The sequence below is a fragment of the Notamacropus eugenii genome, chromosome 1, assembly GCF_028372415.1.
Source record: "Notamacropus eugenii isolate mMacEug1 chromosome 1, mMacEug1.pri_v2, whole genome shotgun sequence".
Taxonomy (NCBI): Eukaryota; Metazoa; Chordata; class Mammalia; order Diprotodontia; family Macropodidae; genus Notamacropus; species Notamacropus eugenii.
Genome location: NC_092872.1, coordinates 498,973,088 through 498,995,213, shown reverse-complemented (window position 1 = coordinate 498,995,213; position 22,126 = coordinate 498,973,088). Strand labels below are relative to the sequence as shown.

Below are 22,126 nucleotides of genomic sequence, written 5' to 3'. Positions count from 1 at the left end.
TATATATTATTATTCATGAATTGGAAGCATCCTTCGGAATTAATTGTAAACTAATAGTTCTCATTGATAGAGTATTTGCCTCTTTATGACCATCTTATTTTTTTCATAGTACAAACAAAATTTAAATTTGGCTTCAAATTACATTTGAGATAAATACATTAGCTTTTTCTGAAAATTCTGTATTTGGATCTCACTCTTCTGATTAGATAATGTAGTAGTGTTTTTTTACAATGAATTAATTTTGGCTTTTTATGCTTTCTTGTAGAAAGTGCCTTTGAAGTTAAAATTCCTAAGTGTTCTAGGGCTTGTTATATTACTGATATTGTGATGTTATAGGAAGAATAACTTTTGTTCTTCCTTTCCCTGCTTTAAAATCCTTTCGAACCAGATTAGTAAAGCATTAGTGCATTTGAATGACTTGGTTTCCAGTTTTAAAAGTATAAAGGAGAAATTAATCTGCAAAATATTCTTGTAAGACCACTTTGTCTCCACTTTTAAACTTATATCAATGAAGAACAGTTATAAGAATAATTGACAGAGAACCTAGGAATGAGAATTCGTTTCAAGCCTTTGAGAAACAAAACTTCTTTTATATCATTCTTTTGTTTGAGAATTTATGATCTGTGACTGTAAATACAAAGCTGTACCTGAAAGAAAGCCTTGAGGTAAAATGGTTTGCGGTATCTTTATTTTCCTATGACATCTATAAGCTGTTAATTTGGGGAAGCTGAGGGAACTAACTGTTTTTATTAAAGTGCTTTGTTGATTACCTTTTTGCAAATAGGTTAGGGTATCTCTACTGGGTTGTGATTATCAAGTCTTAGGTACAAACAGAAGACTAAATTAAAAGAGCAAAGAGAATTGGGTTGTCTACTGGGCATTTATTTATCTTTAAGACAATTGAGCTTAGTAACAACCAATGGGGCTTGAAAATTTATTTGAAACTTTTAATGTAGCAAGTAGACTCAGTTTTAGCAGTGTGTCAACCTTGTTAGAAGTTCAAAATCAGTTGTTGCTTCATTGAAATATTTATTTCGATGGCTAAATACCCCATGTGGATTAATGTCATTGACATCAGTGTTGTAATTAATGTTTTAGAAATACATATTGTTAATAATGTAAACCATATAAATTTTATATTCTATATAAGATCATAATTTGCTGTAGTGATTTTGTTACAGTGGGAGTTTTTTTACTCCATTTTTTCACCTTTAATATCTTGGTAAGTGTTTCATTTCCTTTACTGCTAGTTCTAATTTGATAGTAAGGCTACACATTTTTATTGGAATAATCATTTGGATACAGTTTTTGCTTCTGTAAAAAGGTGTTTTGCTAACAGCAAAGAAAAATTAACATTTTAAAAAATAATATACTGGGGCTTAAAAGGCAGAAGAAAGATATGTTCAGATTTAGTCTTGATATAAGAAAAAGTTGATAAACAGTTACAGTAATCTAAAAGTATAAGTATTTTCCCCATCCTTTGAAGTTACCAAGCAAAGACTGACTAGCCACTTTGGGATGTGCTGTAGAATGGATTGTTTTTAGGCTAGAAGGCCAATGAGATCCCTTCCAACTTGGAAATTGATGCTGTTCAGTAGCATCAATCTTGTGTTCTCATCCTTTTTATATTTTTAAATCTTAGTACCCATTTTAATAGAGTATAGTCCTTTGCAATCTCATGATTCTTTAAAGAAAATTTTGAATTTACGAAAGTATAAAAATGAGCCAGAATTTACCGAGCTCTGATAATTTCATAATTGACCACTTTTTAAAAATTGACTATATTATATAGGTCAAATAAGATAACTGGAACATACTTTGTTTTTATATGTAGGTGCCATATTCCTTGTGTCTTTATAGATGTCATTGGTTTTCTTAAATGTTAGGATAATTTTCATTTGTGGAGAGATTGCTAGGTTAGACACCTATAATCTCTGCACTCCCACAGAGAGGAAAATCAGTTCAAACCTTGAAGGACAATTGATGCATCTGAAAATTTTGTAAAATATTGAGATTTACTAGTAGGAGAAATGTGCATATCAATTTTTTTAAAGTCCTATCCTGCTGAAGATGAGTAAAAACATCTAGATTACAAAATGAATCAGGTTTGTTTTTAAAGGAGACTCTTGGGAGTGTAAAAGAAAATTAGGGACCCCTTATCAGTGATCCCTTATGTAGGAATTAACATTTGAAATTTGTCCCTTTAATTTTAAACTTTTGCTTTTCAATTCCATAGTTTTTGTACATGTTCAGTATTTTTTTTAATTAATTTATTTAACTTTTAACATTCATTTTCACAAAATTTTGGGTTCCAAATTTTCTCCCCATTTGTCCCCTCCCCCACCCCTAAACACCGAGCATGCTGATTGCCCCTATCACCAATCTGCCCTCTCTTCTATCATCCCTCCCTTCCCTTGTCCCCATCTTCTCTTTTGTCCTGTAGGGCCAAATAACTTTCTATACCCAATTACCTGTATTTCTTATTTCCTAGTAGCAAGAACAGTACTCTACAGTTGTTCCTAAAACTTTGAGTTCCAACTTCTCTTCATCCCTCCCTCCCCACCCATTCCCTTTGGGAAGGCAAGCAATTCAATATCGGCCATATCTGTGTAGTTTTGCAAATGTCTTCCATAATAGTCGTGTTGTGTAAGACTAACTATATTTCTCTCCATCCTATCCTGCCCCGCATTGCTTCTATTCTCTCTTTTGATCCTGTCCCTCCCCAAGAGTGTTGACTTCAAATTGCTCCCTCCTCCCCATGCCCTCCCTTCCATCATCTCCCCCACCCTGCTTATTCCCTTCTCCCCCACTTCCCTGTATTATAAGATAGGTTTTCATACCAAAGTGAGTATGCATTTTATTCCTTCCTTTAGTGGAATGTAATAAGAGTAAACTTCATGTTTTTCTCTCACCTCCCCTCTTTTTCCCTCCACTAAAAGTCTTTTACCTGCCTCTTTTATGAGACATAATTTGCCCCATTCCATTTCTCCCTTTCTCCTCCCAATATATTTCTCTCTCGCCCCTTAATTTCATTTTTATAAGATGATCCCATCCTATTCCATTCACTCTGTGGTGTGTGTGTGTGTGTGTGTGTGTGTGTGTGTGTGTGTGTGTGTGTGTGTGTGTGTGTGTGTGTGTGTGTGTGTGTGTGTGTGTGTGTGTGTGTGTAATCCCACCAACTACCCAGATAATGAAAAGTTTCAAGAGTTACAAATATTGTCTTTCCATGTAGGAATGTAAACACTTCATCTTTAGTAAAGTCCCTTATGACTGCTCTTTGCTGTTTACCTTTTCATGCTTCTCTTCATTCTTGTGTTTGAAAGTCAAATTTTCTTTTCAGCTCTGGTCTTTTCATCAAGAGTGTTTGAAAGTCCTTGATTTCATTGAAAGACCATTTTTTCCCCTGAAGTATTATACTCAGTTTTGCTGGGTAGGTGATTCTTGGTTTTAGTCCTAGTTCCTTTGACTTCTGGAATATCATGTTCCACGCCCTTCGATCCCTTAATGTAGAAGCTGCTAGATCTTGTATTATCCTGATTGTATTTCCACAATACTTGAATTGTTTCTTTCTAGCTGCTTGCAATATTTTCTCCTTGACCAGGGAACTCTGGAATTTGGCCACAATGTTCCTAGGAGTTTCTCTTTTTGGATCTCTTTCAGGCAGTGATCTGTGGATTCCTTGAATACTTATTTTGCCCTCTGATTCTAGAATATCAGGGCAATTTTCCTTGATAATTTCATGAAAGATGAGGTCTAGGCTCTTTTTTTGATCATGGCTTTCAGGTAGTCCCATAATTTTTAAATTGTCTCTCCTGGATCTATTTTCCAGGTCAGTTGTTTTTCCAATGAGATATTTCATATTATCTTTCATTTTGTCATTCTTTTGGTTTTGTTTTGTGATTTCTTGGTTTCTCATAAAGTTATTAGCCTCCATCTGTTCCATTCTAATTTTGAAAGAACTATTTTCTTCAGTGAGCTTTTGGGCCTCCTTTTCCATTTGGCTAATTCTGCTTTTTAAAGCATTTTTCTCCTCATTGGCTCTTTGAACCTCTTTTGCCAATTGAGTTAGCCTATTTTTCAGGGTGTTATTTTCTGAAGCATTTTTTTGGGTCTCCTTCAGCAAGGTGTTGACCTGCTTTTTCATGCTTTTCTTGCATCTCATTTCTCTTCCCAGTTTTTCCTCCACCTCTCTTACTTGATTTTCAAAATCCTTTTTGAGCTCTTCCATGGCCATTGAATATTTATTTTGGATGTTTGGGATACAGAAGGCTTGATTTCTATGTCTTTCCCTGATGGTAAGCATTGTTCTTCCTCATCCAAAAGGATGGGAGGAGACACCTGTTCACCAAGAAAGTAACCTTTTATGGTCTTATTTTTTTTTCCCTTTTCTGGGCATTTTCCCAGCCAGTTACTTGACTTCTGAGTGTCCTCTCCACATCCACCTGGCCTCCAGATCCACCCAGCCAGTGCTTGGGGTCTGAGATTCAAATGCTGCTTCCCAGCCTCAGGGCTTTAGATGGGGGTGGGGCTGCTATTCAGTTGAGATTAAGTTAAGGTGCTCAGGTAGGGGCAGGGCCGCCTCAGGGGGCTCAGTTCCCTCAGGGGATTTATGCAGAGACCTTCAACAATGGATCCGGTCTCCTACCTGCTTTGGGAGCCCTTGTTTGCTGCTGCCTCCACTGCTGCCTCCCGAGGGGCCCTGAGTTATGGGTACACCCCACTCCCCTCTTGGCCAGCCAAAGAGACTCTCTCACTGACCCTTGTCACCTGTGGGTGAAGGGGCCTGCACTGCTGCTGGAGATTCCGTCCCTGGAGCCCGCTGAGATCTGCTCCTCTCAGTGCTGGCATGGCTGAGGCAGGGCTGGGCTCTGCTCTAGGTCCGGGACGCGATGGACCTTTCGCGTCAGTTTTTCAGGGCTCTCTGGAACAAAAATCTCCTCCGCTCCCTTGTTCTGTGGCTTCTGCTGCTCCAGAATTTGTTGGGAGTTCTTCTTTACAGATATTTTATGAGCTGTGGGTTAGGAGCTAGCATATGTGTGTCTTTCTACTCCACTATCTTGGCTCCTCATGTTCAGTATTTCTTACAGTTAACTGTTCTTTATGATGACTTCTCAAGAAATAATATGGCAGATGTTAGGCGTTAAACAACAAATCTGCATTTAAATGGAATGAAGAATCCCTTTCTTTTTGAATTTTACTTTTTGATAATTTCTCTATCATTGCATATTGCTGTATAATTTTGTTATTTCAAGAAGTGTAACTTACTGTCATGGATAATCATATCCAAACTTGGTATTATGATGTGGATTTTTTGCTTATATAATGATAGATGGTATGGATCATTTTCCTGAACCCAATATGGCAGTTCTTAACCTTTTGTTTTTAAACATATAAGTCCTTTTGATTTGGTTGCAAGACAGGTTTTCTTAAGATTATATCAATAGCTTAATAGTTTTTTTTTCTCTTTTTTTAGACCATGGTTGTAAATCAGGGATTCTTAACCTTTTATTGTGCATGAATCTCCTTGGTTGTCTGGGGAAGAGTATGGTCCTCCTCAGAATAATGTTTTCAAATGTGTGAATTAAAATACATAGGATTAGAAAGAAAACCATTATATTGATATAGTTATAAAAATACTTTTAAAAACCGTATGAAGCCTACCTTAACAATCTGTGTTATAAATAAATAGGGCAGTAGACTTGATGTACTGCAAGGGTGGGAAAATCTAGATGAAAAAATCACTATATAATAGAGAGGAAAATAAAATTAAGAGTGGGGAGGAAGGCAATTGAAAATAGGCTCTACCCTTTATCTACAAAGATGATATTCCTGACCTAGTACTGATGTATACTTTATCCAGTAACACTACTGGTTTTGCTATGTATTCTTGCCTATTTTTTGAAGGAGAAACATGCTTTATTTATTTTGTATATTTTTGGCTTTAAAGATCTAGTCTTTGGTCACATAGTAGAAATAAACTATTTGTTTCCACTGAGACTTTAGACACTTTAACAATCAAATGGGACTTATTGATCACAATATTTAATAATTCAAAAACCAATTAACTATTAAGTACAACTGTGAATAGCATGAAAATGATTTGGCTGTTAGTAGCTATTAGGAAAGAAAGCTTAAATGACCTGAAGGTAAGGTTATTGAGTTAGGACTCCCATCAAATAAACTACCTTACTGACACCAAGACTATCTCTCCTAAGTTCTAGGCCCCAAGATAATACTAACAGGACAGGTTGGAGAGGCAAATTTATCCTTGATAAAAGAATAACCTAGCAATTAGAGTTGTTCAGGAGTGGAATGGGCTGCCTAGGGGGAAACAATTTCTCCTCTCTAAAGATCTTCAAGTAGTGGAATGAATGATTGTTTGTTGGGGATGCTGACTGAGAGACAGAAGATAGAATCATTTGGACTACCCCTTAAGGTTCCCTTCAATCTCAAGTCAGTTAAATCAGAAGTTTTATACCAAGTATCTTTCTCAAGTGGTTGTTAATACTTCTGCTAAAGGGTTATTTGAAGACTAAAGAAAGGTAACTGGTATTTATATAGCAATAAATTTATATATCAATTTATGTATAAAGCACTTTTATGTTATTTAATACTCATAACATTACCCTCATTTTACAAATTAGACACTAGACTGAGACAACCAAAGTCATTCAGATATTCGTTGGATCACAAATTTTAAGTTTAAATAATATTTATTAAGGTCCTACTATGCAAAATGCATGCTAGGGGGTAGGTATACAACAACAAAGAAAATAGACCCTGCCTTCAAGGAACTCATTCTTTATTAGGGTCAGCTGACCTGGGACTCATCCTGTGCCATCCTATTAGAAATGCAGTACTCTAGGCAATTATGCCACAACTGCATTTTGACTTTCTTAGAATGGGATCTCAAGATAAATGCAGCAGTTAATGCTGCAACACTTTCATGATCAATACTTTTTTTTTCAGATTGTCAAGCTTTTTTTCCCTCCCCACTTTGAGGGGTGAGGAGGAAAAGAATAAGAAAGAAAACCCTTGTAACAATAGTACTTAATCATACAAGATAAGTTTCTGTATTGACCATATCCAAAAATGTACCATTCTCAATATTTAGTCTTGTCACCTGTTAAGATGCACATATAACAGGCATCATCATTGGTTTCCTGGAATTGTGGTTAGTTGATGCACTGATCAGTGTTCTTAAATCTTTTAAAATTGTTTTTGCATTGATATTTTGATTATTTTGATTCTCATTTCACTCAGAATCAACTTGTACATCTTCCTATGTTTCTTTTTAATTTCATAATTTCTCAAAGTTCAATATTAGTCCATTATATTCATATGTCCTGTTTTGTTGATTCATTCTTCAGTTAATGGGCACCACCTTAGTTCCTGATTCTTGCCTCTACACAAAGAACTGCTATAAATGTTTTTATACAAATAAGTTCTTTTCATCTTTGGTCTCTTTGGGGCATTGGTTTAGTAGTAGTGTAACGGATCAGTTTAGTAACTTTGGGGGCATAGTTCCAAACTGCTTTCCAGAATAGCTGTACCAATTTCATTGTTCCACCAACAGTGCATCAATGTGCCTGTTTTCCCACAGACTCTTAAATATTTGTCATTTTCCCTTTTTGTCAACTTTGCAAATCTGATAGGCAAGGTGGAAGAACAAAATTTCCTTAGTTTTTATTTCTGTAGTAGGGATTTGGAGCACTACTTATGAATATGTCTTGACAATTTCTATTTCTTCCCCTGAGAACTGCTTGTTCATATCTTTGGACCATCTACCAATTGGAGAATGGCTCATTCTTACAAATTTAAGTTAGTTCCCTAAATACCTTGGAAATGAGACTTTTATCTGAAAAACTTTGCTGTAAAGATTTTTACCCCCAGTTAACTTTCTTATCTTACCTGCATTAGATTTGTGTAAGACCTTTTTTAAATTTTATCAAAACTGTCCCCATTCCCAATTCAGAATTCATGGAAATGTTTTTACAATTAAAATTAGGCATAAAGAACTTCACTAGCAGCTGTAGCTGATTAGGCTATCAGTAAAACACTGATACCTACTACAGGTTTATATTTGTGAATCTGCCAGAGCTCAGTCTGAATAACCTTTATATGAAGTAGCTTTTAGTTTAAAAAACATTGATAAGGAATTTGAGAATTTTTTTTAAACCACCTTACAGTAAAACTAATCCTTATCTAGAAAAGTATATCTCCATCAGGGCTAAGAGAAGGTACTGTATTCATTCTGTAGTAGTCTTTTTAATTCAGTAGCAAAATCTAGGTTTCACTGGAGGAAGATTGGATTTCCAGCTCTTCTACTAACTTGAGTGTGACCTTGGCTGCCTGAAATTGTGATTAAATTCCAATTTTAATCTTCAAAACACTGGTAGTTGTTGAAATAACACATTTGAAACTATTTTGAAAAGTCAAATACTATTTATATTTAGTAGTGCAAAAACAGCTTGTTCTGTGTACAGACCACATTAATTGTACTGAGTTGATATGATCTGATAATCTTTTTTTCCACTCTCTGAATTTCAATATTATTTTATGATGGTATTTCATTAGTGTAGTCCTTTTGTTTCTGGTCTCCTGCACCCTTTATTGTATTCATTTTCTTCTCTCCAGCTTGTCAAAACTGGATACTTATGTTTAAGAAGAAAACAATTACCTAGTTTCCAAAAGTCAGTTTTCCTGCTTTGATCTGACAGCTTATAATTCATTATTGTAAATAATAGTAGAGGCATTTGTAACTTAGCAAATAGTTATTGAGTATATATCTACTTATTGAACATCTATCCATGTAGCCCAGAGGGAGTGATAAATAAGCATACCAAAAATAAGACAACCTTGCCCACAAAAGTTTTTGTTTTCTTTCTAGGAAAACCCCACGATGATAGATCTTAATCATTGTACATGTTATTACCGAATTTTTAAAAAGGTAGTTTGTTTAAATGAATGACATGAGGAAAGTGTGTGATTAAGGTGTAATCAGCAGAGACTTTCAATTTTTTATTAGTTCCACCATCTCTTTAAATAAATTTCTGCACAGAGACCACTTTTGACAATTACAGGGAAAGAATACAAAAGGAGCAAAGAGAAATTGAAAGAAGGCAAGGAGTGAATCAGGAAGAGCAAATAGGAATGTGGAGCAGGAGAGGGAAGCCACTATACATTTAGTAAGAGCAAATAAAACTTCATCATTTGACTAATGTGTTATTAAGTTCAGTATAACATTAAAATTTAAATATTCAAGTGTTCAGTGTCACTCTCCTGATTTTCTGCCCTAAAATCTAGTAAACTTCAAAAAATGGGATTCCTAAAAAACAAAACTGGAAGCACATAGAAAAGCAAGGTCTTACATATTTAAGCAGTGGATAGGATAGTACTAGGGGAAAATATGGAATTTTTGAGTAGCAAGAGCTTAGAGCAGCAGACCTATTGAAGGACTAAAAAAGTTCAGATGGAGCAAAAATGCCCATCCCTTTATTATGTTTGCTGAAACTTAATTATTATACTGGGAGCACCATCTCCCTAAATAAATTAATGTACAGAGACCCATTTTGGACAATTGCAGGGGGAAAATACAGGGGAGCAAAGAACAGAAAAGAGAGGGATGATGTTCCTTTCAAATAAACCCTAATTAGTTGATATCTAGTTTTGTTAAGTAATCACTAATACATTGCAAGAAACTCAATTTTACTTTCTACTTGTATTTTTAAAAGAACTAACGTTATTTCTCAGTACAAACAGCATATTGACATTACTATTTGGAAACCAACTGTGAACTGCAACTCAGAATTACTGTCTATATAAATGCTACTCGTATTAAAATATCTCCTTAACCTTTCCAAGTTCTCCTGCAACCTTTTCCACAAGGAGCCAGTAGATGAAAATGTAGAAATAATTCATGTTGCACTGATAATCATTTTGGAGTGTCAATTTTCATTTCATTATCAAGTTCAACAGATCTACTGAATATCTTTGGAGAGATAATTGAAATAGTTGGAAAACTGGAGTGATTGACATAGGAAACTTCACATTTTTGCCTGAGGTTTGGCAGTTTTTCTGTTGCTGAAATTTGAGCTTCCCATGGAACTGGCTATCTTAAAAAACATACAGGTGTTTGTAAAACTTTATTAGCTATAAGCCATGCAACTAGTTAAGGACCACTGAAATTGCTTTTCTCTCCTAGCATAAATCTTCCATGAAAGTTTAATATTCAGTGGCAGAGGGTAGTACATTTCAAATATTTGCCTTTTGTGGGGGTGGGGTGAGGTGGGGTGGGGGAGGTGGCAGTATGATGTAGATAGTTAGGAAGACCTGGATTAAAGTGTGACCAGTGCACACTAGTTTTGTGACCCAGGGCAAGTCCCTCAACTCCTTCAAGACCTAAAGCTTCTGAGAAGGTGCTGCTCTAGATTGGTGGAGGGACTTCCTCATCTGGAGCTCCCCGTACCAATGAAATAACAGGTCCTGGTTCTGCCCCCGCCCTGCCCTAGAGGGCGGAGAGAGAACTTCAGTAAAAGCGGGCCTCTTTCTCAGTATTCTGTGATATTTAATAAAAGAGGAAATTGTTTCTGTGCCATTTTTAAAAAGCATTTTATCTAATAATGCAAAAACGTGACTATCTTAATGAACTTTAGAAGGCACTGGGTAAGCCCAAAGAAAAGTTTAGTATAGGCGGCTCTATAAGTAAAGGAAAAGACCTCTCCCCCGATTGTCCTTTTCTCAAGTTCCCATAGTGGCTCTGGTAGAAGTGAGGTGTGCCTTGCACTTGGTGAGTTAGAAGTCTTCCCTGCGGCAATTCCTGCCTCCCCCGCTTTGTTCGCTCTCCACCCCCGCAGGCTGTTTCCCCGAACTCCGCCACAAATTCGGGATAACAGAAACTGACCCGCCGAGGATCGAGAGCTAGGCGCTACAGTGTGTTACGAGCCCACTGGCCCGAGAGGAGAAACCAACACACCAGCTCGGGCTCTTGCATGTTTCAAGTTACGAAATTGCAGCAACGTCCCAGATAGCGGATGGAACGCCTCTTCCTCATATTCCTCCCCCTCCCCCCGCAAACGGCCCCTTCCTCCCTTCCCCTCCATTGCTCCCCCAGCCCGGTCCAGGAGCGCGCTGTGGAGCTGCTTGTCCCGAAGGTGGATGCGGAGGACTTGTAGTGAGCTAGGCAGCCAGCTGGCAGGGAGCCCCGCCCAGCCGGGCTCTGCAGCGGTGGCAGTTCGGGGGGAGAAACGTCCTGGAAACGCCCGGACAGGAAGAGCGGCTCTGACTGACACGTGGACTTGACGCGGCGCTCGCCTGGAGTCCGGTTCGCTTTGCGGACGGGACCCGCGAGATTCTGGGGGAGTGTCAGAAGGCGGACGGGACGGTTCGGTGGCCGAGCTGGTCCTAGGCTGGCCCCTCCGGGCACTGACCGGCCCGCCCCCAACCTCTCCTCTTCCCCCCACCCCTTTCCCTCACCTCAGGCTCCCGGGAGAGACACTAGTGCTGGGCAGACTGGCCGGGACGCTCCCTGGACTGGCTTTGCCAGCGTACGGTTTTGCTGTCATGGGAAAACGCCCCCGAGTCATTCGAGCAGATCCCTAGAGGAGCTTCTGTCGCTTTTCCCCACGGGACTATGGCCTCGGAATATTGCAAACTGGGGGCCGCACCGGTCCATCACCACTGTCACCATCAGCACCAGCATCAGTTGTTGCTGCAGCCGCCGCTAGGGTCCAAAGTACCTTGTCCTGAAAGGATAAAGAAGGACGTAAGCGCAGAGGCTTACTGGTCCAGGTAGGGAGAACCAGCGAGTGCCTGCAGAGAGAGAGAGAGAGAGAGAGAGAGAGAGAGAGAGAGAGAGAGAGAGAGAGAGAGAGAGAGAGAGAGAGAGAGAGTGTGTGTGTGTGTGTGTGTGTGTGTGTGTCTGTGTCTGTGTCTGTGTGTCTGTGTGTCTGTGTGTGTCTGTGTGTGTGTGTGTGTGTGTGTGCTGTGTGTGTGTGCGCTGTGTGTCTGTGTGCGTTCGGAGAGGGTAGGGTATTAATATGTAAATAGTAGCGAAGCTGCAGGTTTGAGATCTAGGGATATTATTTACTTTGGGGAAGAAGTAATGCCTTTAACTTTATTTTGTAGAGAATTTTGTTTGTTTTCACCCTGTAAAAATTACTCTCCCACCAGATTCATATGCAGACAGCTCCTCAAACTGGCCTTTATTCCAAGATGACCCAGGGGGTTGGATACACTCTTTTTGGGATAGGCAGATAGCAGAAAATGGAAGGTGGCAAAATTACTAAACTCAAACCTGGAACCCCAGACCTCTGAAAGATGGGTAAATAGAAGGGGTGGGGAGAAAGACATTTCTGGAGAATGACTTGCCTTGAATTCTATATATAATACACACACATCATATATAGAGAGATGTATATGCATACATGTATTGTGTAGGTACTATACACACATTAACATATATGCATTTATATACGCAAATATGTACACACTTTTCAAAAACAGTTCTTAATACTTAGTGTGGAAAGGGGCTTTGCTGGTATAGATAAAACACTATGTACTCTTGGTGTTTAGAATCATGTGAGTGAAAGAATAACCTTTAAGATTTGCTAAGTCCTTTTCACATTATTATCTCATTAGATTCTTACAGTCCTGAGAAATAAATATTATATGTGTCATTCTAATTTTACAAAGCGCTAAGTTTTGAGATAAGACTAAAAAGTTAAATTACAGAAAGTTACTGAAAAGGAATAGTGGATTAACTTGTATTCAAACCTAGTGTTTGTAATTTACTGTGGGACCTTGACCTAATTATTTTTCCTTCCTTTACCTTAGACTCTTCATCTGTAAAATGAGGGGTATTGATCTCTAAGGGTCTCTTCTGGCTCTTTTAGAGTCTGTGAATTCTAGATGAAGTGTTTGGTGTTGAATTCCACTAAAGAGCCCTCAGCATCCTGCCACCCTCCAAATACTTACTTTCTTTATGAAGAGACACTTAGGTTCCAAGACAGATCTTGGGAATTGAGCTGATCTAGCCACAACCACAGAAAGTTGTTAAACTTCTCTGTGTCAGTAAAATGAAGACTTTATATAGTAAAAAGAACCAATTCAATCCAGTTCAAGCATTTTTAAGTGCCTGCTACACATCAGACACTGAATGAAGAGAAGCTGTATAAAATGGGTTTTTAAAATGAGTTACACATCATCCCTCCCAAAACACGTGTGTGCATGCATGCACACACGCATGTGTATGCACCCACACACACACTCTAAACAAACCCAAGACTCACAGAAATGAGTTTTAGAAAATTGAGTTAGATGTAAAGGAAAAATAACTGCAACATTCACATTTTAATTAGGATGTTGATGAAGATTAGAGGAAACGACATAGGGATTGTGGTAGAAATGGTTCTAGAGGACTGATACAGAAATTAAGAGGAGGAAATCAATTAAAGAAAAGTCTTCAAATTAAAATGTCAAAACAGGTGACAAAGCATAGATGAGTAAAGTACAGAGTGAATTATGAAAGAGCAATGAAGGTATTTTGGGAGGGAAAAGAGTGACACTTGAAGAATGAAGAGGCAGCTGCTAGTTATGCATCATAATTGAGGCTGACTTTTCTCTTCCAGTGACCAATTAAAGGCAGTAGAGTTGTACTTTGAGGCATGGTTCAGATTCTGGGGAGGTGACCCACTGTCTTCATTTCTTCTCTTTGACCACTTTTGTTTCACCATTGTAAGGATCTCAAGGTGGAGCATGAATTATCTCCGTTGCTGAAGCAGTGCTATGTGACAGTTTACAACTCTTTGTGATAATTCCTGCAAATTGTTCGTTTTATAGATCCTGGGTGTTTCACACACAAAGTGTCAACGAAATACTAAATTCTATTCTGTCTTGTCTTTAAGATTATTTAGTAACTTATAAATATTTGTTTTTTAAAAAGCAGCAAGGTAAAGAGTCACCCTTGACTCCTGTCTCACGCCACACATCCAGTAAGCTGCTAAGTATTGTAAATTCTGCTACCACAGTATCTCTTGCATGAAGAGAGAGTACTTTCCAGGATTGCAAAATAACTTGGGCGAATTCATGGAAACTGACAGTGGAATGGTTAGGGAATAGTCAAGTTTAATAGGAATAAGCACCTGATGAGGAAATAATAAGAAGCTGGACAGGTTGGAGCCACATGGTGGAGAAACTCGAATGCTAGGCTAAAGTGTTTATATTGTAATCATATAGGTAATAGGGAGCCACTATTTCATTTTTTTTGAATAGAGGAATAACAATCACATCTGTTTTTAAGAATGTTATTTTTATGAACAGAACTAGGAGAACATTATACACAGTAAGAGCCAGGGTACAAGGACTGTTTCTGATACACTTAACCCTTCACAGCAATGCAAGGACCTAAAACATCTCCAAAGGACTCTTGATACAAAATTTCATCCACATCCAGAGAAAGAACTGTAGAGTCAGAAGGCAGAATGAAGCAGACTATTTTCTCTTTTGTTATATTTTGTTTAGTTTTGGTTTTTCTCATGGTTTCTCCCATTTGTTTTAATTCTTCTATGCAAGATGACTAATGTGAAAATGTGTTTAATAAAAATGGATGCATAGAACCCATATAAGATTGCATGCCATCTTGGGGGAGAGAGGGGAGAGGAAAGGGGAGAAAATTTAAAATTTATGGAAATGATTGTTGAAAACTGAAAACAAATTAATTAAATTTTAAAAAAAGAATGTTATTTTCACAGCTATGTGGAAGATGGTCCCTCATTGTGGGAGAAAATGGGAGCAGGTAGACCACTGAGGAAAACCTGTAAATGGAGAAAAGGTCCAGTCAGTGTTAATAGTCATCTACATTCTACCTCTTTCTTCTTAACTTTCTTCTCTAGCCTCTCAGTTAACTTTGGGAATGGAAGATAGAGATTATATGCTTTCTGCTCTTTTTGTTTGGTTTGAGTTTGGAATTGAACTACTCACCCTGTTTAAGAAATGGAACTCTGAATTCTGCACAATATTGGACTATTCTAGTGCAATGTGTTCCGTGGATCTGTTGAGGTTTTGAAGTGCTTAGAACCCCAAAATACCGACATGCTGGGTTTTGCCCAAATGAATTCGACTCATATCTTCTTTCAGCCAAAAAAAAGCAAAGTTTATCAAAGATCCGCCATATTGACCAGACTCTTAAAGAATCTTAGCATTTGTAATGCCTGTATTGACAAGTGGGCCAGATTGAATTTGAGCTAGGTTAAATCTGAGCCTCTTCATGGAGGCGAGATGGATCTCATATGCAGAACTGTGGAAGGAATCTAAGGGTAGTCAAGTAGTCTGGGGTGACTGGAGGAGGGGTATAGGAAAGGTCTTGAGGAGGAGTCTAAGGAGGATCTTGATGGGAATGGGATGACTAGAGGTCAAACTCTGGGAACCAAGAGAATGGGGTTTTGATAGGATCTATGGTGGAAGGTAGCTGGAGGCAATCTGAAGGTAACAGACAATGGAGGGGTAGGCTAGATTAAGGGCAGCAGATTTAGGTATGAAAAGCCAGATCAAGTGGGAAGATTCAAGGAGAGTTCAAGGGGGCTCTTGGGGCCTATACCCCATCAGATCTACTTTTCTCATCTTTCTTGATGATTTTCCAAAAAGAATTCCAAATTGGTTTCCCTTTTTTCATCCTTGTGGCTTTATACTTAAAAGCACCTCTGAAGAGACTGATTTTGTAATGTCATTTATCTTATACATATTATTGGATTTCAGAGATGAAAAGAACGTTAGATATCAGTCCAATTAGCATATTTCACAAATTAGGAAACTGAGGCCCAAAGATGTTAAACAGCTTTCTCAAAGTCACAGAGCTAGTCACAGATCTCCTCATTCTCAATCTAATTCATTTTCCAATATTCTTCCTGGCCTTGAGGTAGACTCTCTGAGCCTTTGTGATGAGCCAATCTGACTTCTCACCCAAATATTTAGAACTGAAAGGAATCTCAGAGGTCATCTAGTCCAATCTCCTTATTTTATCCATGAGGAAACAAAGGCCTAGAGAGTAAAGTGATTTGCCCAAGGTCACCAAGGTAGATAAGAAACAGAGCCAGAATTTGAACACTTTTCCTTTGATTTCAAATCCAGTACTCTTTCCACTCTGCCATAGGTAGCTAAACATCTACTTTTTCACATTTTTTTTCTCATTGACCTTTCCGGAGTGCCTATATTACATATGTTGAAGGCCAATACTCTGGCATGGTTTTTGAATCTGTAGCATAGGTGTGATCAATTCATCGCAGAGCCACGAAGTTGAAAAGGTTTTTTTTTTCCCTTTTAAATGGAGGATGTTTTTGTTCCTTTTTCCCTTCCTTCCTTCTTTCCTTCCTTCCTTCCTTCCTTCCTTCCTTCCTTCCTTCCTTCCTTTCCTCCCTCTTTCTATTCATCTATCTATACTTTTATTATTTTGTTATTATCAGGGTTTGGGAAACAAGAAGTTCTGTTTTCAGAGAGTCACATGACCTAGGATGGTCAGGTAAAAGATCAGAAACTGTTTCTCAGGCCTTATGAGCTGTTTGAGGGAAAGCCTATCAGAGAGGAGAACATGAAGTCACATGGCCAGGGGACAACAGTGGCCTTGAGATTCAAAGTTGGGAATTCTGTAAGAAGCCTGCCTTATTTTGACTTTGTTGTAGTCTGTGGTAGCCATGCTGGAGACCACCTGTTCATTCAAAGAAATGAATGTAGAAGGCCTTCCATCCTCTGAACCCCATTTTAATAAATTTTCCTTGATACCATTTTGTGAGTCAAGTGTGTCTCTAACAGGGTAATTTCTAGGCTTAAAATTATAGGAGGATGGGGTGATTTAGAGTAGAAACAAACCCTTATCCCAGACTGACTTCCCTTCACAGCTGATGCCAGCCTATAATTTGTGTCATCTGCTTTCTTTATGTGTTTAAATCCTATGACAGTATCTAGTTCCAGAAATATGTGCCTTTCTTCATTGAGCATATAGTATTTCTAACCTGTGGAGTATTTGCCTATGCGGCAAATAATAATTTTAAACAGAGTGCCTTCATTTGAACCAAATCCTACTTAGCTCAGATAAAAACCTAATGAAAGAGGTGTTCTGTCACCTCTGAACAGGACCTCACACAATGCGGGGCATTTTGTAGATGGAAGCAAGTGTACAATGTACATGTAAACTTAATTCCCAGCCAGACTTGATGGACTGGAAATATTCTGCTACCTTACACAGACACATAGGGTTTGTGTCCAACTGGCTAGCTTTTTTTTTTTTTAACCTAACAATCCTGAGTGTGTCATTTCATATCTAGATATTTACCTAGTGCTCACAGTGGAATGCATTTGGTAAAGAGCTGAAATGTTTTAGTCAGACTAGCTGGACTTGGAACTGGACACAGCAGGAAGGAGGGTAAGAGCGATGTAAGAGGGGAGCTGTGGAGACTCTGTAGCAGTTATGTGAAAGTTCTCATCCACTTATGTAAAGGGATAGCTTGACAAATACTTGGCAGAGACTCTTTTAGAAGATCGGGGACCTCTGAGAAAGTACCACGTGGTCTAAAAGCTTAGGTGCCTGTTATTTTGTAACAAAACAAACAAACAAAAAAAAACCCCACCCTGTATGTGTAACATAATCACTCAGCAAGCACTTGTTAAGTATCTGCTATACACTGAAGTCCTGTGCTATGAGAGGATGCGATGCCATCAATAAACTTAATTCTATCAAGGGAGACAACATGTACATTTATAAGTTTGCACTATATAAATATACATATATACACACATACCCATATATGTGCAAAGTAAATAAAGGTTATGATTTTTTTTTAATGGTAACTGCTAGCAACAGTAGTAGGAATCAGGAGAGGCTGCATAGCTCTGAGCTGAGCTTTGAAGGCAGCTAGGGATTCTAAGAGTTCTAGGTAAGGATGTGGCTGAGTCTTTGCAAAGGCATTGAAATGGAAGATGAAATGTCACATATGAGAAAGAGCAAGAAGGTTGATAAGGCTGGGAAAATGAATGGGAGCCAAGAAGTAAAAAACTTTAAGGGTCATCAGAGTAGTTTGTATTTTATTCTAGAGGTAACAAGATGCTATTGGAATTTATTGAACAGGAAAGTGTTATGGTCAGACTTGTACTTTAGGAATACCAGTTTTAGCTATGTGAAGGAGCAATTGGAGTGGGAAGAGGCTTGAAGCAAGAAGACCAAGGAAGAGGTTTTTTTGTAGCAATCCAACCAAGAGTTGATGACTTGAACTGCATGTGAATAGAGGGAAGGTTATGGATACAAGAGATACTGTGGAGGTAGAATCAACAGTACTTGGCAGCTGATTGAATATGTGGGGTTAAGAGATAGTGACGAGCTGAAGATGGCTCTTAGTTTGAAAACTTGTGTCACCAGAAAGATGGTAGTCCCCTCAACAGAAATAAAGAAATTTGGAAGATTTTTTTTTTAAAACAAGGGAAACAAAGTGAGAAAATTATATTTCTGTTTGCATTCAGGTCTCTCTCTGGAGGTGGATAGCAGTTTTTTTTTCATTATAAGTCCTTTGGAATTGTCTTGGACCATTGTACTAATCAGAGTAGCCAAGTCTTTCACAATTGATCATTATTACAACATTGTACTCAGTTACCTCTCTTGTCTCACTTCACTTTGTGTCAGTTCACATAATTCTTTATGCTGACGATTTTTTTTTTTGGAGGGGAGAAGGCAAGTTAATTGGGGTTAAGTGACTTCCCCAAGGTCACACAGCTAGTAAGAATGCTGATGATTCTTAAGTCTATTTAGCCATCCTCAACCTCTCTGCTAACCCTGAGTTTGCAGTCTCCTACTATCTATTAGATATCTCAAACTGGATGTCTTGTAGATATCTGAAACTCAACTTATCCAAAAACTGAATTCATTGTCTTTCTCCCCCAAACATACCCCCTTCCAAACTGACCTGCTACATGTCCACTCCCATTGTCTTAGTCATCTAAGCTTGAAATGCAGGTGTCATAGTCTACTCACTCTCACCCCCTACATTCAATCTGTTTCCAAGGCCTGTCAGCTTTACCTCTGTAACTTTGCTCACATACGCTGCTACCACCCTGGTACAGGTCTTGTCACCTCATGCATGGTCTGTTGTACTGGTCTGCTGCTGGGTCTGCTTGCCACAAGTTTGTCCCCAGTCCAGTTCATTTTCTACCAGGCTGGCAATGTGATCTTCCTTAAGCAAATATCTAACTGTGTAACCTATGACAATGTTAGGTATGACTAAGAGTCAATTTTTTCCAAATTAAATATTAATTTAGCAAACATTTTTCTAAGTATCCTTTTCTATCCCCAACTCTAGTTGGGTGTTGGCATTACAATGCAGAGATGAAACAGAGCCAACAAGATGTCCCGATTTCCTTAGCTTTTCAGGTTTAGAGATCAGAGTGGCTGACAATGGACATGGTCTTCCTGCCTCTCAAGTCCAGTACCTTTATCTATCCACTATGTGCTGCTGCCTTTCTAGCTGCTTAGGTCCCTTTCAGCTTTGAATTCTGTGGTCTTATGATTATATCTAATCTTCACAAAACCCCTGGGAAAATTAAGGCAGGGCAGGCAGCATTATCATCGTTGTATTGTTAAATAAATTGAGACAGCAATTATTTGATGTAATATATAATGTAGTAAGTTAGTATCAAAGTCAGGTACCCTAACTTCTATTTCAATTCTCTTTCCACCGTGGTGATAGTTGAGAATTTAGTAGTTATGGTGTCGTCTCTCCTTTCTCTGTCAGAGACCATTCATCTTCTTTCCCACCAAAAGTTCCTTTAGGTTATTATGAATTCCCTTCTGATTCCTCAAGGATCATATGAGTTTCATATGACTAACCTTTGTAATCTTGAACAATTTCCCTTTTTCCATAAGCAATGAATCTTTCCCCCCCTGCTCCCTCCCCACTAGGAACCACTAGTGGTAGCCTTAAGGCCTTAAGGTTTCTTTTCATAGATATATTCTCTTGTTTTTTTACTTTATGCATTTCCAGAATTTTATGTTTTTTTTTCTGGCTTCTGTCACCTTCCTTAAAATGGAAATTAAGCATAGCAAACTCTGGATTTTCAACAGTAAGGAGGAAGATCCAATGAGTGGTTGTTCCAGAAATAATGTTTATTTGATTTGTGATGCATTCTTGACCTAACAAACGCGTAAATCTGGAATTTTCCTTTTCTCAAAGAGTTTCTTTAGATGGTGTGTTTAATAATTTGCTTATAGACCATTAACTATTTACCCTCACTTTTAGTATTTGCCTGATCTGCTTGTGATTGATGATAAAGCTTACAGCTCACGTTTTAGGAAACTGAATCTGTCAATAGAACCTGTGAAACAACATAAACTAATAGGCAATTCCAGAAGATATACTTTTTCTTCTTCTTATGTGCCAAAAAGATGATTCTTGGTTTTTTTCCCCATTAATTATTTTAAAGAAAAAAATCAGGTGATTTTAATCTTTTATGTCTTACTTTGTGAAAGAGAAAACAATTCAAGTTGTTTTTAATGGGGTGAGGTCTCCTAATAATCTGACTCAACTTTCTTGGTGCTTCTCCTAGGCCTGAAAGCCAGGTTTGGACTGTGATGTTATTGTTGGGGACATGTCTCCTTTACTGTGCCCGGGTTACCATGCCCATCTGTGCTGTCTCCATGAATGAAGATTTTGGCTGGAACAAGAAGCAGTCCGGTATCCTGCTAAGTAGCTTCTTCTGGGGTTACTGCCTAACTCAGATAATGGGAGGCCACCTTGGGGATCAGTGAGTTCACTTTTTCCCATTTTGGATGTTCCATTGCTTGGCACCAGATGACTTAATCTCATTCTGTTTCTCTCTCACACACACACCCCCAACCCCCATTTTCCCCACATGTTTTAGGCAATGAGGACATCTGGAACTTTACCTTAGTTGGGTTAATGTTTATCGAGGTGGGAAAAAGGGTTAGGGAACATAAGCATGTAACAGGACAGGAAAAGAAGTTTTGACGGGAAGTTTTGTTTTTTTTTTAACAGAAAAGTAGTCATTTTCCTTTTAAACTGTAACATCAGAGAAAGGGTTTCAGATAAAAACATATTAGAGTGGCTATCCTCATAATTTAGAGCAATTATAAAGGGCCAAAGATTGTTTCTTAGATCTTGTTGGAGAAAGATACTTGAAGTGACCCAAATACATAAAAAAGGGCAGAAAAGTTGTAGGCTCTCTTATTTCCTGATTGACTTGGTTTGTTTAGACGTTTAGAGGTATTGACTGAGCAAAAGATGAGGAACCAACCGAAGGGAGCTGCTTTTCCTTAACACTTCTCTAGGAATGAAAGAATCACAATTCATCAGATTGCAAATGCTTTTTAATGTCATTATTACTTATACTATTGTATTAATGTTGTACATTATTGTCTTGGCTGTTTTTTCTTCAGATGGCCTCCCTTCATCTGAGGTTTCCCAGCATATCTCACATTTCCTCCTATGTGTCATTTCAGCCATGGGCAGCACAGGGCAGAAGGAGGGAAGAGGCGAGAGGGAGACGGGAAAGGGGAGAAAGATGAGGGAGAGAGGGAGGGAGGGAGAGAGAGAGGAAGAGTCAGAAAGAGAAAAACAAGAAAGAATGAGGAAGGAGAGAGAAAAAGAGAGGGAGAAGGGAAGAGGGAGAGACAAAAGTGAAAAGAGAGAGGATGGGAAGAAAGTAGAAGAGAGGGAGGGGAGAAAAGGGAGGAAGAGGGAGACAGAGACAGAGATGGACAGAAAGATGGACACCAGAAAGAGAAGCAAGAGAGTAAAGGAGACAGGAAGGAGAAAAAGGGAGTGGGAGAGAGAGAAGGAAGGAGAGAGTGAGAGAGTAGGCTCCCTCCATTTCTTCCTCTTCTTTTGACTGTGCCCCCCCCCTTTCTCCTCCCATGTAAATTCCAACTCCTCTCTCTTCCAGGATTGGAGGAGACAAGGTCATCCTGATCTCAGCCTCAGCCTGGGGTTTCATCACGGCCGTTACCCCATTGCTGTCCCACATCAGCGGTGCTCACTTGGTCTTTATGACTTTTTCTCGAATACTCATGGGGTTATTTCAAGGTGAGTCTCTAAGAGGCAGCTGCTCTTTATTTGTTGAATTTTTTTTTGTC

General features: G+C 38.5%; 1 protein-coding gene across 1 annotated transcript in view; it reads left to right on the top strand.

The window, feature by feature from the left end:
- The first annotated feature begins 11,502 nt into the window (after positions 1 to 11,502).
- Positions 11,503 to 22,126, top strand: part of SLC17A9 (solute carrier family 17 member 9) — a 32,144-nt gene continuing 21,520 nt past the window's right edge. The window contains exons 1-3 of the mRNA XM_072633332.1: positions 11,503 to 11,790; positions 20,581 to 20,778; positions 21,937 to 22,076. Of these exons, the coding sequence (XP_072489433.1) occupies positions 11,633 to 11,790; positions 20,581 to 20,778; positions 21,937 to 22,076 (496 nt within the window). The 5' untranslated portion in view covers positions 11,503 to 11,632. The remainder of the gene's footprint in view (positions 11,791 to 20,580; positions 20,779 to 21,936; positions 22,077 to 22,126) is intronic.